General features: G+C 42.2%; 1 protein-coding gene and 1 long non-coding RNA gene across 2 annotated transcripts in view; one reads left to right on the top strand and one right to left on the bottom strand.

Annotated features, from left to right (window-relative positions):
• Positions 1–384: 384 nt before the first annotated feature.
• On the bottom strand, positions 385–2,853 carry LOC133239115 (uncharacterized). The gene is made up of 2 exons (XR_009733723.1): positions 1,274–2,853; positions 385–1,135 (listed from the first exon to the last, which is right to left on the bottom strand). It is a non-coding gene; the product is annotated as an uncharacterized LOC133239115 (long non-coding RNA).
• Positions 1,061–17,989, top strand: part of PRKG1 (protein kinase cGMP-dependent 1) — a 1,413,309-nt gene continuing 1,396,380 nt past the window's right edge. The window contains exon 1 of the mRNA XM_061402665.1: positions 1,061–1,326. Coding sequence (XP_061258649.1) covers positions 1,061–1,326 — 266 coding nt within the window. The remainder of the gene's footprint in view (positions 1,327–17,989) is intronic.

The raw sequence follows: 17,989 nt of genomic DNA, 5'->3' as shown, positions 1-17,989 counted from the left end.
AGCCCGCAATTCAGCACTGGTGGCCCCCACTTCACATCCAGGGTGGTGTGATATAATTTGGGTGCTCAGTATACAAATTTTAATAGTAGCAGATGAAATAGAAACCAAACTCGAAGAAGTTTCCAATGGATGCATGGCCTTTTCCTTTTTGGTAAACATTTGGCTCATTATCATACACATGTTCATCCAGTTTACCCACCAACAATTTCAGTTTACTATTTCCACTAAAAGCTTATGGTGAAAAGACCTGGTACCGCGAGTGCCCTGTTATTCTTATTACTTGGGGTCACAACCATAAGACTTCATACTAAGGAATAAACACACACGTCCCTTGCCATCCAGGGCAGAAGAGAAGTAAAAGGTGAAAACAAGAATTCACGCACGTTATTGTCTAAAGGCAGTTTAATATTTATGAAATATCTCTCTCTCTCACACACACACACACACTCACACGCACACACCCCACAAAGTCTTTGGGCTCCAGTTACAAGCGCTGCGTCATCTACCAGATCACATGGTAATTGTTGCTATTTCAAGGATCAAGTGGCATAAAGCTCCCCCCTCACCCCACCCCACCCCAGCCCTTTCGTTTGGTACCATATAGCGTGCAAGAGTGATTATTGTGTGATGGGGTGAGACCAGGCTTACTGGTCCAACCCTCCCAACTAGAAACCAGGCTCTCGGTGGGGTGGCGCGCACGCCGTGTTCTCACGAAGTGATTGGGAAAGGGGGACGGGGGAGGGGGTCTCAGGGGAGGAAGGGCAGCTCTAATTGGTTTCTCAATGAAAGATAATCACCTATTCCCCGGAGAGGCTGGGGATTAGCACTCTGCCTCTCCTCTCCAGCGCTTTTAGACTTCTCATCCTCCCCTCGATGCTTTTAGTCCATTCAGCAGAAGTGGATCGAAGAACGCGGCTCCTCGCTCCGCATTAGGGGCAGCACCGCTGCGCTCCAGTACTTAGCGCCCATTCACTCGCTCGGTCCGCTCTCGCCTCGCCCGGCTGTAGTCCCAGCCGCCGTCGCCCGAGAAAAAGTTTCGCGGAGGGGCTCAGGGAAAAACATGAGCGAGCTGGAGGAAGACTTTGCCAAGATTCTCATGCTCAAGGAGGAGAGGATCAAAGAGCTGGAGAAGCGGCTGTCAGAGAAGGAGGAAGAAATCCAGGAGCTGAAGAGGAAACTCCATAAATGCCAGTCAGTGCTGCCCGTGCCCTCGACCCACATCGGCCCCCGGACCACCCGGGCACAGGGCATCTCGGCCGAGCCGCAGACCTACAGGTCCTTCCACGACCTCCGACAGGCATTCCGGAAGTTCACCAAATCCGAAAGGTAGGCGCCGCCGGGGCGCGGGCGCGGCGGGCCGGAGCGGGGCCGCCACTCGGGGCGGACGGGCGGGCCGGGCGGCGGCTCGGGGACTGGGGGCTCCGGGCCGCGGCGGCGGGGGCTGCTCGGTGCCCGGCGCCCCTGGCTCCCCTCAGCGCGCGGAGTGGGGGTGGCCCTGGCGGGCCGGGAATGGGGAGTGTTTATTTTTATTTCTGCCCATCACGTGCTGCGCTGGTCTCCGCCGGGCTGGGAAAGGCTAGCTCCTCGGGGAAACGCGCCCCTGTGGCGTGGGGGTGGGGAGAAGGAGCGTGGAAAGTTTGGTCGCGCCCGCTAACTTGGCCGCTGCGCACCCCGCCGAAGTCGCGCGGTCTTCCCTTCGCGCACCCCTGGGGAGACTACCTCCGGGGACAGGACCCGGCCCATCCCCGGGCCTGGAGAGCTTCCTGGAGGTGACCCCCAGACCCAGGCCACAGGGCATGCTCAGTGCGCCGCTGGAGCCTCCCGGGAGCGGCAACGGGAGGCTGGACAGGGCGACCGCGTTCGGTTTAGGAACAGAACTTGCCCAGAGCCCGAGCCCGGCTGGGAAGGCGCGGAGGGGGTGAGGGGAGGGAGGCGGGACTGGGGTGCGTCTCCACTGCAGGGATCAGCCTCCGAGGGTCACTCTCCAGGCAGCAAGTGATGTCAGCAGGAAATTGTAAAGAAACACCATTTCTTGGATGTTGGTTTGCTCAGTTTGTGTCCCTTCCAGAAGTGTCCACTTCTTGGGCTGCCTAGGGCTTGGAGGTGGCTCGGTGACCTTGCACCTGAAGCAGGTTTGGGGCTACTGGTCAGCCCTGTCCTTGAGTCGATACTACCGCCCCCTCTTGTTTGTCTTCGGAGTCTGTCCCTGGAAAAGTTGGGATGAAGAGGGAGGGGAGCTGTTTCTCTGGGCGCCTCCGGGCTCCCTCCTTCCCTCTTCCCGCCACGCTGAGAGCCAAGTCCTGCCAGTTCAAAGTTGTGTGTCGCTCTTTCGTGGTGCGCAGAGGAGGCCCGGCGATTTTGGCCCTAAGTAGGAAGTATTTGCTCTCCGCTCGCTGCCTTCACCGGAGAAGGCTGATCGATTGGCTGCAGCATTAAAGCGCCTCTGGACATTAGGGAGAGGAAGTGCAGACTCCAAAGCCCATTACTGGCTTTTAGTCTCTGGAAGTGCACGGCCGAAAGTGCATCTCGCAGGATATTGAATATTCCATCAGGCGTGCCTTCATGCCCGCCTGCCTCTTACCCCTTCCTTCTTGTTAGATCACTTGGTTGTCTGAGTTTGGGGCCCTCAGGGGACCCCTAAATTAATCCCTCCCCCTAAGCTGACTTTGAGGCTAGTGCTTCTAAAGAGCACGTCTTCTTGTCGGTCCATCCAGGCCACTTACTGGACTCTCGATGTCCCCCGCTCTTCCCCTCCACTCTTTCCTTGTTTGTTTCAATTGTGTACTGATTCCAGTGTATGTGGGATGGGGGAGGGGATCAATGAAGACTGTGCAGGAGTAGAGAGCTATCAGAAGAGGACCAGGAGCTGGTAGGTTGTGTCAGGCAGAAAGGATTTCACCTTGGTAACTGCAGGCCCACTCGGAACCAACGTCTCAAGGGGCAGTCTTCAGGTTTCCTGAGCAATACTACACTTACTAAATGACGCTGTCCACATGGCACCTTTTGGCCCACGCTGCCTTGGAAGTTCCTATCAAATGAAACAATGGCATTCTTCCTTCTCTTCGGCCAAGACTGCAATCAGAGCTAATATTTGGCCTTGCCATTGGTTGGGAAGCTGCTGTGTCTTGCCTCAGCTGAGCTGCGCATTCCTCGGCCGCTGCCCTGCCCCGCGCTCAGCAGCTGGAATCAATCTGCCCACCTCCTTAAGAAGCCACTTCATCAGCGGTCACCCAGCAGCTGTTCGCCTCCTAGGGCTGGCCGGCTGGGGCTCTATCGCATTTTTGAAATTTCAGATCTCTGTGTCTGGACTGCGCCCCTCCAAAAAAAAGTGTAGCCAGCACCGCCTAGCCGCAGCAAAAAGGAAATTTCACCGGGGTCTGGAGAGGTTAGGAGAAGAAACTTCCCTCCCAGGGTCCCCTCTCATTCAGGAACTAGCTCTCAAAGAGGAACTTTTATTTTCCTTGATAAGAAATCTCCCTAGGAATGAGAGACATTTTTGTGTGTACTTAGAGGAAATGGCTGATCTTTCAAACGTACGCATCATCTTCCTTATTCTATCCCTCCCCCCTACTCCCAGCGCTTTCTGGTTAGGGGTAGGAACATTCATCAAAAGAGTGGATCATGCGCAGTAGAGATTGGTCGAGCGCATATTTGTGTCCGCAGAAACTAGCTGAAGTGCTTTTCTACTTAACTCTGTGCGCGGATTTACCCTGGGACTGAGTGTAAACTTTTTCCCACTCAGCATGTAGTTTTACACTTTCAAATGGAAGCTTGGCGTGTATTTTCAGGAAGCTGACTCATTAGAGTTTAAAGAATTTTGACAGGTAGAACATGGGAATAGTAACCTCTGGAATTAGGTACTTATCCTAGCATTTAAAGAGACAGTACTGACTTACTGGTGAGGCACCTTATTTTGGCCAAGAAAAGAAATCATTAAAAAAGTATTTCTAGAATACAGCATTTAACAGCAAACACAGTGCTTTCAAAATAAAAGTGCATTTGCTAATGTCAAAATAAAAGTGCATTTGCTAATTTTCAGATATTTGGATTTGGGAAATAGACATCCCATCAACTCATGCATTCTGTTAAAAGTTGTGCCATCCTGATGCATTTACTGGGACTGAAAGAGACTGCTTTATCACAAAGCTAATGTTCAATTCCAGTGGCTATAGGATTTAGTGAGAGCTATTCATGCTATGGGTTTGTTTGAAACTTTGCTAGGACACCACCAGTTTTTATACTAACAAGAAAAGAAATATATTTTGAAAGTATAGGAATTCTGTTTGGTGGGCAGAATGACAAAAGAGCTTTTGCCTATCACCACTGTTTCGGAAAATGATTGCAATCTGAAATATTTACATAATCGCTGGTAAAAATATCTTGAGCATTTATTGCAGTGGAAGGAAATGGGAGAATTCAACGACTGTTGTAATCAAGTCAGTCCAATTAGCCAGATTTCCATGTGTCCACAGAGGGTATAATGCACAAACTCCATTAAGAATGATCTAAGTATCTGAGGAATGCTTTAGATGAAAATTATACTAGAGAAAGGGAAGATCTGAGCTCTCGGCATAAGTATCAAGTGTACAGTATGATGATCATGTTTAAAAAGAAAACATCCGACTTATTACAGTCCTCATTTGCAGACCCCTTAGAAATGCCCAGTAGAGATCAAGTGATAATCATTGAAAACTGTAGGCTGTTTTTGATGATGATGATGATATTTTACATTCATATATAACTTTCTACCAAATAACTGAGTCTTTCATATAGTTTTATGTGAGCTTCAATTCCCTGCATGCATATACTCCACATCAAGAATAACCAGATATCCTGATTCTTCCCTCTGTTTTTTTAATCACAACTAAATTCCTTATTTTGACCACCCAGTTAGCTCAGAGGACTGCATACAATTGTGTTTTTAAATTAGCTTAAGCAAAAGCTGAAATCAATATCACTCTGTTACAGGAATAATGTATTATATTGCAAAGCTATTGAGCTATTCCTGTCACAGATCCCTTGATTCTTGATAATGTAAATTCATCCTTTGGAACTTGTACCTTCTTCCACTGGGACACGGGTGCTTTGGAATGGATGCCCCAGAAAACTCTTTGCCTTTTGCGTCTCTGATTCATTTCAGCTGATTTAACCTTCAGACTAAATCAAGGGATCTGGCCTAATTTTGATATAACTAGCTTCAATGAAATGAGCGGGTACACCCACTGAATTCTGGGCCCACCTTATTAATTGTTCCAGTAAAAATACACAATGCTTTAAAATAGCATAGGTAAGAATATTAAAGATAGCTAATCCTACTGATTTTAACACAGTGCTAAGCTGTTTACTTTCATCAGCTCATTGTTTTTTCCTCAGTGATCCTAAATCATATATGTACTTTTCATGTGAGGAATCTGAGGCTCAAAGAAGTCACTTGCCTAAGATCTCACAGCTAAGAAATGCCAGATGCATTTCAAACCCCAGTTAAAAAATTTTTAGAGCCCCAGTTCTCAGCTGCTATGCCTTGGAATCAGGATAGTTCCATCTTATTAACTAGTGAATCCTTCTGAATAGGAAAAAAAGAACATGCCCTAAATTAGAATACATTGTTGTTTTGGTGTTTTTTTGTTTGTTTGTTTTGCTTATAGCCAGCACAAAACTGACCTTATGAAAATTGACCAGTGAGCTTAAGCAAATATGCCTTGATAGGCATATCCAGCACATACACCTTGAATGCGCTGAGCTGGCTAGAATTTCCTCAGGTCCTTCTCTTGGAATTGGCATTTCCTAGTCGTTCCTCCTTCACGTCATAGGTGGAACTGATGAGCAGTGCAGGTAAGGAAGGATGTGAAAAGGATCTCTGTGGTTGCCTTTGGATATCATCCACTCTATCCTTTGCCTTTTGCCTTACAGATTCCTCCTGCTAATCCCATCATCCCTACCAATCCTTCCATCCAAAGGAATTTATTACTACCTGACCACATACCAATCTGTTGACCAGTTATCCTTTCTGGATTAACATAATGATGTTTTAACAGGAGCTTCTGGGAGAGGACATTCATCTAGTTTACTCTGATGAGTAGTATTTATGATGAGAGTTGAAAGGGGGAAGAACCGCCGAGAAGACGGCAGGTTGTTTAGGCAGGCTTGATCCTTGTGTCTTGCCAAGAGTAGTTTGAAGAGGACAGGTTCTGTGAACAAGCACTTCACTCGTACTTTCAGTCAGAGCAATACAGAAGGCAGACAGTACCCTGGTTTTAGTCATGAGACTTATATTTTAAGACATATCCACTTTGCTTTGGGGTTGATTTGGGTTCTTGGATGATGTTCATTTTCCAAGGGTATTTGTAATATAGCAAGGGTTCTTGTTCTATCTGGATCATTGATACGTGTATAGTTTGCAAGTTTCAATTTAATTGTGTGTTCATAGGAGATTTGACCGGAGAAGGCAATGGCAACCCACTCCAGTACTCTTGCCTGGAAAATCCCACGGATGGGAGGCTGCAGTCCATGAGGTCGCTAAGAGTCGGACACAACTGAGCGACTTCACTTTCACTTTTCACTTTCATGCATTGGAGAAGGAAATGGCAACCCACTCCAGTGCTCTTGCCTGGAGAATCCCAGGGACAGAGGAGCCTAGTGGGCAGCCATCTATGGGGTCGTACAGAGTCGGACATGACTGAAGCAACTTAGCAGCAGCAGCAGCAGCAGCAGGAGATTTGACTGACCCTCATGAAAATATTTCTAAAAGACCTGAATAAACAAAAGATGTCATATGTTTTTACTCTTTACTGACTGCTCATTTCCCAGTGCCCTCTCCCCACTCTGTGTAGGAGGTGCTAAGAGTGCATTAAAACCCTTTCTTTTGATAGGATTTTCAGGTGGTTTCAGAGCTGCTCAGAGTAGGAATAATTATTTTCATTTGCCACTGAGAATTTGCTTATCAGAGTTCAGGACCCTATGTTATCTTGAATTCTTGTAGCTCTTGGAAGTTACTGTGAGCTCTGAGATAAACCAGGGGTAGTGTATCCTGTTTCACAATAGTGAAAGCTCAGAAGTTTGGAATTAGTCAAAAGTGAGTACTGACCTGGAGCCTCGCTTTGTTAGAGTCATGTGCTGTTGGATCCCTGAAGAGAAAAGGATGTGTGTGTGTATGTTTATGTGTATGATTATATGTGTATGTCCATATATGTATATCTATACACATACACACAAATTGCCAATTTATTCAGTTTATGACTTTACACTTCTTATGGTAAACTCTTCCAGTTTGGCCCAATCAGTTCCCTGGGGAAAGGATGATTTACTTCTTGGGCTGCTATCGTAAGATAGATGACAGCATCTTGCAGCATGTCAAATGCTTGTGTCTGATATTAGACATGTAGTCCAATGTTGTCTCCCAGAGCAGGGTACTAGAATCAGTCTCTGTTGCTTCTTGTTGATTCCACCTTTTACCCAATGATGATCTTTACCTATTTTTCTTTGTTGTCGGATCTGCCCGTGTTGTGCATCTCTCTTTGGGGTCCCTGGTTCCTCTTTTTTAGCTTGACATCTGGAACTCCTGCCAGATCTATCTGTGTTATTTGCAAAACTCATACAACCACAAATGTAGAACAGAGGTCTTGCTCAGACTAGTATTCTAACCTTTCAAAACCTTTCATGTCTTAAGTTATTTCAGATATTGTACAATTTGATTTTCCTAAAGTTTAAAAAATAATTCCTCATGTTGAAAATATATGATGCTTTAAAGTATTTCTTAATGAAAACTGGATATTTCCAAAGAATGTGTATCTTTGATATAGGTTTGTTTTTATTATGTAAAAGCTTATAGAACTAATCTCTTTTATTGTCATTATGAACAGCAGACTCGTTTTTTAAAACTCCTAAACTTACTCTGCACTGCTCCCGAAACATTGTTGGTAGATTAGAAACTTCAGTGTACATTATGTTGCTTTTAATTTTTTTTAAACATTTCCATACTTTTTTTTTTTTTTAAATGTGGGGTTATAGTAGAAACTCATGCTACCTTAGAAAAAAGTGTAGTTTTACATTCAGTCAATACCAAGTTTATATTGGTTAAAAAGCTGTAAAATACTTTCTGTAATTTGTCCTGTCCAATATGTTGGCTTTTTTTAGTGCATGTAGATTTGACATATTCTTGGAAATTAGTCCTAAACAGTTAATATCTTGATCCTTGGAGTTGATCTGGATTGATTTCATTATATGGATGAACGCACTGATGGCACTTTGGTGTGTAAGGGGATAACATGCTGATTTCATCTGAGTGTTTATTTAATAAGTGAATTTGCCTTAATAAGACAAATCCAGTAAGACATCTGCTGTAATTACCCTGTTAGGACTTAGTTTGAATTTTGTTTTCACTTGTGATAAAGATTATGCAAGTACAGTTCTTAAATTATGCTGTACTGCTCCTCCTTTCTAAATCAGTTTAGAGAGTGCTTCAAAATGTGTTTTCAATCCTCAGAAGTCTTTATTTGAGCCTTCTGACTTCAAATACTGCAAAAATACTGCTGACAAACCTTACAGGGAATCTTAAAAGTACTTGTATATTTGCCTCTTAAAAATACTTGTAGGCCTATTTGTCCAACTGTGTGATACTGATATTGCCTGGTGAGCAAATCCAAAGCCTTTGAGTAAATGTTAGTATTTTTCTTGATGCCTCTCCTTGCCCTCACGGCATGGGTAATATTAATTTCATGCCTCGCATGGCCATCGAGGAACTTCAACTACATATGCTAAAAATTCTCAAAATAGAAAATTCTTTTATATCTTAGGTTGTAAACCCCAGGGTAGAAACCAGGTCTGTTTATAGTAAAAATTCCAACCCTATAAAACCTTCAGCTTACCATGCATTTCTCTTCCCACATGCTAAATTTCAGAGGCAGGATAAAAACAGCACATATCTAGAAGGTATTAAAAACAAACAAACAAAAATTCACCCAGAAACCATTTAGAGGATCAAACCAATTCACATCCAATTCAATCTCCTCTCACAGAGCAAGTTCACTCTAAAATATGCAGGACAACATTCCAGGTCTTATTCCAGCAGGTTGTAGCTGAAGTGTCATGGCACACGGTGGTATGTGTTTGATTAGTTGTGAGGTTAAAATGAGTAAATAGTAGGTTAAAAATCAAACTTGGTGAATTATTTGCTTCTTAGAAAATAAGGTTGAGTGCATTCACAGGCACCTCTCAAGGGATGGTTTTTGACCTGCATTCCAATTGGCTTCCCAGGCTGGGAAGATGAAAAATATATGACAGGAAATAGCACAGAACCCACAGTCCGTCTTGTCTTTCCACAAGAGTGTGGTGCACGTGGGAACATCATTCATCTCGTGAGTCACTGCAGAAGCAGTGTTTGAGAACTTGGGATCTGAACTGTGGGTCTAAAACATCAACATCTGGTTGCCGCAACACTTAAAGCTGCTTTTTTATAAACAACTGTCGTTAGGTTTACTGCACTCTATTCAGCATGTACACATCAGAACCCATTTCCCAAAGGGTGATGTTCATATACCGATGGCACTGGGGCTGCTTCTAGGTGGCACACAAGTTAGTTTGTTTTATATTAGTAAAGAATTTTAATGTACTGAGGGAAAAGATGTAGCAATCATATTAAACCTATGCCATGTGGCTTCTGTTGCTTAGAAAGCTTCGTTTTAAAGGTTCATAGATTTTAAAGGAAAATGTGGAAAAATATAGATTGTAAATAACATAGATGTGAATAACACAAAAGAGGGAAAGTTTATTTTAAAGTCATTTTCAACAAGGAATGAAACAGATTGCTTTCATGCTCACCCCGTCTATGTTGTGGAAAATTTTGGCTAATTGAGTTCTCACTGGACCTGTCTTTGGCTGACTCCTTGGATGGCTTTCAATTTCTCCATAGGAATTGGAGTGAGGACATAGGTTTGCATGGAAATAGTGGGTTTTATAAGATATATTCTTGCTCTAATGGTAAATCAGCCTGGTTAAGAATTACTCACTTCACTATATCTGCAGAGAAGTGTCTGATTTACCCCAGGTTTATGAATTCCTTTGCCACGCCACAGACACAGGTGAACAGGACAGCTGGGAATTATAAAGGGATAGGGATGCCTGGCCTCCAATCTCCGTCCAGCTTACAGTCCATGGGCAGCTCTGTCTTCCCAGAGAGTGTCCCCAGGGCTCCTCCTTGGGTCCTATAAGGCAATGTCTGTGGCTCTGAAGGGCAGTAGTGTGGCATCCTACAGCCAGAAATTCAAGACTTTTTCTTTCTCTGTAAAAATATAATTTGGAAAAAGTTTGGAAGGGAAAGTCTTTCATAAAATACACATGTATTTTCCTGTAGTCTGTGTTTCCTTGACTTGTAAGAAACTAGATGAATCTAAAAGATAAATATTTTTAAAGGTATTATTATTTAAAAAATAGTTTTGCAGAAAAATGAGAAAAGTATAAGGAGAAAGGCGGGAATATATTACAAGTAGGAGGTTGTTGTTCTTCAGTAGCAAAGTCGTGTCTGACTTTTTGGAACGCCATGGACTCCAGCATGCCAGTCTTCCCTGTCCTTCACTATCTCCTAGAGTTTGTTCAAACTCACGTCCATTGAATTGTTGATGCCATCCAACCATCTCATCCTCTGTCGTCCCTTTATCCTCCTGCCCTCCATCTTTTGCAGCATCAGGATCTTTTCTAATGAGTCGGCTCTTCACATCAAGTAGCCAAAGTATTGGAGCTTGAGCTTTAGTAGCAGTCTTTCCAATGAATATTTAGGGTTGATTTCCTTTGGGATTGACTGGTTTGATCTCTTTGCAGTCCAAGGGAGTCTTGAGAGTCTTCTCCAGCACCGCAGTTCAAAAGCATCAACTCTTCAGCAGTCAGCCTTCCTTTTATGCAAACAGGAGGAGAGTTAACAACAATCAATTCTCATTTCAGAATACAGTGCAGGTTGTCTGCCTACCACTTAAAAAAGGAACTCATTAAGGTTTGGATATAGGTCCTGTCTGAAAGGTAGGGGTAAAGGGAGGTGGAGTGAGGAGAAGCAAAGAAGGGAGGAAAAGAGAGCCAACAAGAAGATTCCAAAAATGACCACAAGATGGCAGCAGGAGTATAATATTTAGCAATTGTACAACTAGTAGTTTGAGATGGCCTTTAGTTGAGTTTTAAAATACATTCTCAAACACACAACTTTCTTTTTTCATTGAAGTAAAATTGATTCACTATAAAGGTGTACAGCATAGTGATTCATTGTTTTTAGAGACTGTACTGCATTTAAAATGATTATAAAGTATTGGCTGCGTTTGCCGTACATTCTTGTAGCTTTTACACGTAGAGTAGTTTGTGTCTCTTAACCTCCTACCGCTTTCTTGCCTCTCTCCCTTCACTCTCGCCGTTGGTGTCCCCTGGTTTGATGTCTGTATCCGTGCTTTTGTTTCTGTTTTGTTATATTTGTTTATATTTTAGCTTCCACATATAAATGAGGAATTCAAGTGTGAAGGTGAAGTCGCTCAGTCGTGTCCGACTCTTTGCGAGCCCTTGGACTGTAGCCTACCAGGCTTCTCCGTCCATGGGATTCTCCAGGCAAGAATTCTGCAGTGGGTTACCATTTCCTTCTCCAGGGGATCTTCCCGTCCCAGGGATTGAACCTGGGTCTCCCACATTGGAGGCAGACGCTTTAACTTCTGAGCTACCAGGGAAGCCCAAAAAAGAGCCCGGCTGCTCGGTTAAGGCATCGTGAGAATTCAAGTGTTTGGAAAGTGCAGCATTGAATACATGTATTATCATAGTTTTCCAATAAATAGTGATTTTGAGGAATGTGTTTAAAAAGCCGAAGTGTGGTGTTGCCTTTAGTGTTTAAACCAAAAGAGAAAACCAAGAGTGTGCTTTGCACCGAGAACTCTTTGAACATTGGTATCCGTCTGAGGGAAGTTCCTGAAGCACCTGTGAGGAAACTCTGGACTCACATTTGGCTGAGAAAAGAAAACTGAGAGAAAGAATGTAAAACTAAAAACGGCAAAAAATATATATGTGTGAGGAGATAGAATAAAGGGAACGTCTTACTACTCAGTCCTCTCACCCCCAATAAAGAACTAAATACAATTATTATAAGAAAAAGATCAGCCATTAGAAGAAACTTCAATACCTGCTAATTGGTTATTTGCTGCCTTTGATAACTCTACACTTCTAGAACATAATTATATAAATCCTAACATGGCCTGCTGCAGTCTGAGGTCCTTTTTAGAAATAAGTTTTAAAACTCTAGTTAATATTATTCATATACATTATATATTTTCAAGAGTAAAGCCAAGTCTGTTATGGGGTGTCCAAAATATACCATGCCTTTCAACAATTTTAGAGTGAAAAGAAATGAATGTGGTCTGACCTACCATAAAGGGATAGATTGTGGGTCGTACCTAATGGACTGTAGGGTTTTTGAATCAATACTCCCTTGGAAAGTGCCATTCAGCCTTCCTGGAAAAGGCCATTACATTCAGTCGTGACCCCTCTCATGTAAAAGCCCCCAGGGGACTGGAAGTGAAGTGGTTTTGGTGATGACAACATTTGTGATTTAACACTGAGGAGAAATGCACTTATTCTGGTCTGTCTCTGTAACTGAGGGTTGATGCCAAAATGAAGTTGTACTGTGGATGAAAAAGAATTCACATGTGATCATGCGGCCTCTTTCATGCGCTTCTCTGCTCATATATTGTGTTAGATTGTACTTGGATAAACAAGCAAGAGGGGAAAGAGAAAATTCAACACTGTACATTTTGATACCCTATTTGACAACATGTTGCCTTTGTTAAAGGTGTTTTGAAACTCTGCGATATGTTTATTTGAAGCCGCCAGTATAGAAAAGTGCTCCTAAGGGCAGTCATTTCTATTTTTCCTAAGTTAGGAAAAATTAATGTCATAGGGTCTATGACTGCGAGAAAGGATCAAGGAAAGATCAAACATATATGATCCTTTCTTTTGTCTGCAGAGCTAAAAAAAAGAGAAAACCCAGTCACTATTAGAGAGAGAAGAGTGAAGCAAGAGATAAGTGGCAATGCCTTTTGTTTTCTCTGACCTTTCTGGTTTGTTATCAAGGGAAGACAAATTCCTCAAGTGTGGAGGCAGGGTCTGAAGCGTCCTGCCTTGAAATCCCCCGTTTATCTAGTCTCTCCAGGGCATTATGGAGGATGTCTTCACAGAATGAGACAGGCCTCAGACTCACTGGGCTTCCTGATATTAGGGCGATTTTTAAAAGTTTCTTTTGTGAGGTTCTGCAGCTGTATTGCCATGTTAAAATGTGGAGACACTTTTTGATATTTCAAATTTGCTGATTTTAAGCTTTTCTTGGACCATGACTATGCTCCCAGTTGTTTTAATGGCTGACGGTAATGCCCGCTGGTTGTCAGACAATAAAAAGATGTATAAAGCTTGATTTTCTCTTCCCAGTTTTCCCCACCTGCCTGCCAGCAGGCAGCCAGTGTTAGCTTTTCTGTATTTTTATGGACACTTTTTATAGACAGCCTCTGTGTTCATTTGGAGTTTGGGTTTATTCTTTGCTTTTCTAACTGAAGGAGACTCATCCCATAACACTCCTCAGCAACCTGTTTTCTTTCCTCAACTATAGCTCCTTCCTTTCTAGAGTAGTTCGTATCAGTCTAACAGCCACATAGTATTCCGTTGTATCCATGTATTAGGCTTATTAATATTGATAGTTACTTGTTTTATTTTATGTAAGCATAAGCCACACTGCAGCTAACAGTCTTGTGTGCATTTCCTCATGTGTCTTTGATTTATATATGGGATAACTTCCAAAGATGACAGTGGCAGCTCAAAAAAGTTGCTAATTTTCCGTGTGACTATTTTAGTTTGTGACTATGCATAAACTTTCTATATCAGATAAATGATCTCTAACCTTTTCTATTAAAAAATAAAAAGCATGTGAATGGCATTGACAAAATCAATTTTCCATATTAAAAACAAACATTTTTAAAATCAGCCAAACATAAAACTATTGCAGAAACATGTGGAAAGTTCTTATTTCTTTTTTATACTCGAGTTACAGTCATGAGAACACTCTTTTTTGAGGCAATGTTTATGTACCCTTTTACTTTTCAGATTTATAAAGTCCATACTGCACATTTGGCTTGATTTTTTTAAGTTGAATAAAACTTTTGAATTCCTACAATGTGATTTTTTAAAGTAAGGATACAATTGTTTGTATATACTGCTCTTAAATAACTGAAGTCCATCTTTAAGAATCACTGTGGTTTGTTTTTCTTTCTTCAAAATACATTTTTGATACTTTAAAGATTCTAAGGAGCTTGTTTCCACTTGGGAAAATAATGAATTCCAAATCTCTCAGCTACATTTTTTTAAAGGCTAGTGGGAATATTTGGACATATATGGTATTGTAACTAGTCAGTGGAGCTTTCTTTTTATAGGATGGCAACCTCTGGGAGAGTTTCCTTTGCTTTTTTTGATCACTGTTATGATATTGAACTAGATTTACTGAAAGGTAACTTTGCAAACATTTATTTGGATTAGAATTCAGTCATATCACATAGATTCAATCCTGAGGTTGAAGCCAAAAAATGGAACTGATTTTGGAGTGTAAGAAGAGTAATCTCAGAGATTTTAGTCCAGTCTTAGAGAGAAATGACCTGAAACTATCATGATGATAGGGCTTTGGAGGCATAGACCTGAGGTTGACCTCCGACTCTTCCTATACCTATGGCTATGTGATTGTAAACAAATTGCTTTACCTCTCTGAGCTTTTGTTTCTACTTGTATGAAATCAGGATGATGCTACTTCCTTCCCTAAGGCTTTGTATACGAGGGATACTCTCTGTGTACACAGTCTAACAAAAGAATGTGAGTGTACAGTGTTAAGTAAGAGTGCTAGCAAATGTGTAACAATTAAAGGTTTGAAAAATTCTACAGATTTTTTTTTTACAACATTAGTTCTGGTATTAACACATTATAGAACTTAATGCCTAGAAAGGATTTTAGGAGATATCCTTGTTCATCCCCTTTCCTGAACAAAACTTAAAGGATACACAATTAAGCAAGAATCTAGAAGTTCAGAAATAATGTGATTGGCCAATGACATGAAGCTTGTTATTGACAAAACTGAATTTAGGTCCTTCTGTCTCTTATTTGCCATTCCGGCTCTCCTTAAATCCATCTTAAACATCAGAAGTGACGAGTGAAATGAGGAAACCTAGAAATTTGGAACCATGGGACAAGTGGAAATGAGATGGTTAAATGCTGTCTCTGTGTTTTATATATGTATAAAAAAGTAAACTGTCCACATAAGATAAAACAGAGCTAAGGACTCAAGATGTGCTATTATCCAATTTAGCACCCCAAACAACTCTGGGACACTGTTGGTTCACGTTTCTTAGAAGAGCTGTTTCTTAAAGATCCTGGATTTAAATGCAACACTACCATTAACTACCCAGAAAGGATGATGATAAGACAGGAATGCTCAGGGAACCGGCTATGTCAGGCTTAGAAAAAGACACTGGACACTGGGATGGGGAGCACATGTACGCCCGTGGCGGATTCATGTTGATGTGTGGCAAAACCAAAACAATGTTGTAAAGTAATTAGCCTCCAATTAAAATAAATAAATTTAAATAAAATAAAAAAAAAGAAAGAAAAAGACACTGGAAGCACCGAAGAGTTTTGGAGTGGAGATTCTTCACAACAGGAGCCTCTCCCTGGTGAGGGGTTATTGATTGACAGGTGTCATGTTCCATCAGACTGAAGCCCTGTTTCCCAGGAGCTTCTCTGTTCCTTCTTTCATTGTCTAGTGTCCAGTCCTTGTAACTGATGAGGGCACATCTTTTCATGTCTAGTGGAGCTATAGGTCTAGAGATTTGGGTGGAGGCTCTTTGTAGATGTTCTAACAGCCTGAAGAACGTTCCTTGTCTGTCCCTCTCTCCCCAAGTTGACATTGAACTTACATATTTGTGTATTGTCAGTTCCTGTTTGCAATTTAGAGGCTGATTTGACTGTATTAGAGCTTTTCAATTTGGACAAATACCAGTCCAGATTTTATTTCACCCAAGGCAATTGCATCAATCAGTCTATCAGCTCAGATAGGGGTGGACATATGTCATAACCAAAGCCAGGTTCTCTCCTTGCCAGCCTGACAGTGTCATTAAAATACACCCAAAACCTCAGCTTCTGTAATTGTTAAAAACTGGTGAGGTTGTTGAGAGGTGTAAGTGAGGTGGCTTATGCAATAGTTTTAGCTCACTGCCCTGTGTAGTCATTCGATAAACTTTAGCTCTCATTGTTATTTACTGATTCTGACTTCATTCACAAAATATATCATGACTTCCAACACTGTGCCAGGATATCCATATATACTCTTCCCTTATTTCTTACCCCATGCTTGGTTCTAATTCTGCTCATTAGCTCTGACCCTATTTTTGGAGCCATTTCCTGAATCACAGATGGCACTCCGACAGAGGCCATATTTAGGACTGATTTTCCTGTCTGCTTTTCACTCGCAGCGTACTGTTCGTTTTCTTTGTACACATTCGACACCCCTCCCCCACTAGCCCACCATATTGGAACTTCACCATTCTGTACCATTAATTTAGATTTAGCCGTATTGGGGCCCCCTCTTCAGCTATCTGCTCTCGAAGTTCAGTAAACCCAGGGCTTCTCAGTTGCATTTGAATCACCTGGGGAATCTTATTAACTGCAGTTTCTGATTCAACAGTTCTGGGAAGGGCCCTTTGTAATTAGCTGTCACATAATGCTGATGCTACTGGCCTTCAGAGCCTTAAATAGCAAGGGGTTAATCAGTGATTTTTCTCTGATTCCTTCCTCCTTTCATCTTTCTTTCTTTCTTTTTTTTTTTGCTATTCAAGTTTTCTATACAAATAAAGTACAATCATGTGCACTAGTGCAAGTTAATGTGTTAATAATACGTTTCACATGGATTACATTATAAGATTAACTCATTATCTAGGAAAGCCTAGAAGAAGCATTCTAGTATTCTTTCCTGTTCTAGACCATTGGCAGGCACAGCTGTATGGTATAAAGACTGGGCACAGAGGCTGTGGAATCAAATAGGCTTCAGTTTAAGGCCACTGATATCTTTGTCATGTTGTTTAACCTCTTGGAACTTCTGTTTCTCATCCCTAAAATAGGGATAAGAAGGCCCACCCAAAACTGATGCTATGCCAAAGACCTGTTGGAAGCATGCTGTAAAGAACAGCTAATGTTTCTGCAGTTTTAATACTAGAGTTCTAGAGACTCAGGTCAATTTGTTCCCAAGTGAAAAATGTGATCCAGGAAGAATTTTAGTTCAGATACATTGTTAACATAAGAATTAGTTCAGCATTGGTGAGAGCTTACTCTGTACAAGGCACTTTATTTACATGAACTCATTTGCCCTTTTCAGGGCTTCCCTGGTGGCTCAGATGCTAAAGAATCTGCCTGCAACACAGAAGACCCAGTGTTCAATCCCAGGGTTGGAAAGATCCCCTTGAGAAGGAAATGGCAACCCACTCCAGTATTCTTTCCTGGAGAACCCCATGGACAGAGGAGCCTGGCAGACTGCAGTCCATGGGGTTGCACACAGTTGGACACGACTGAATGACTAACACTGCTACACTACTATTTGCCTTTTTCAGTAATCCCATGTTTTCTCATGGTGCTGCCAGACAGGACCGATTCCATATGCTCTCCATAGATGAGGAGACTTGGTCCAAATATCAATGAGGTGACTTAGTCAGAGGCTCTCTGGCCCAGGACACTGTTTGACTCTGACACTGTGTTAGATGATAATCGCAGCAGAGGCACAAGGATTACCACAAGGAAAGTGAAGACTCTTAGATCATTCCAGGGCCCAGGGGTCCCTAAACTCTAGTCCATATAAACATCTCAAGGAAACTGTTTGTTACAACAAAGATCCCTAGGCGCCATCCACAAAGATTCAGACTGAATAGATTTGGGAAATTTGGAACCAGGACATTTG

This window comes from Bos javanicus, chromosome 26 (genome assembly GCF_032452875.1).
Source record: "Bos javanicus breed banteng chromosome 26, ARS-OSU_banteng_1.0, whole genome shotgun sequence".
In the NCBI taxonomy this organism is placed as follows: Eukaryota; Metazoa; Chordata; class Mammalia; order Artiodactyla; family Bovidae; genus Bos; species Bos javanicus.
Note: the sequence above shows the minus strand (reverse complement) of the source record. Positions and strands in the feature narration are given on the sequence as shown.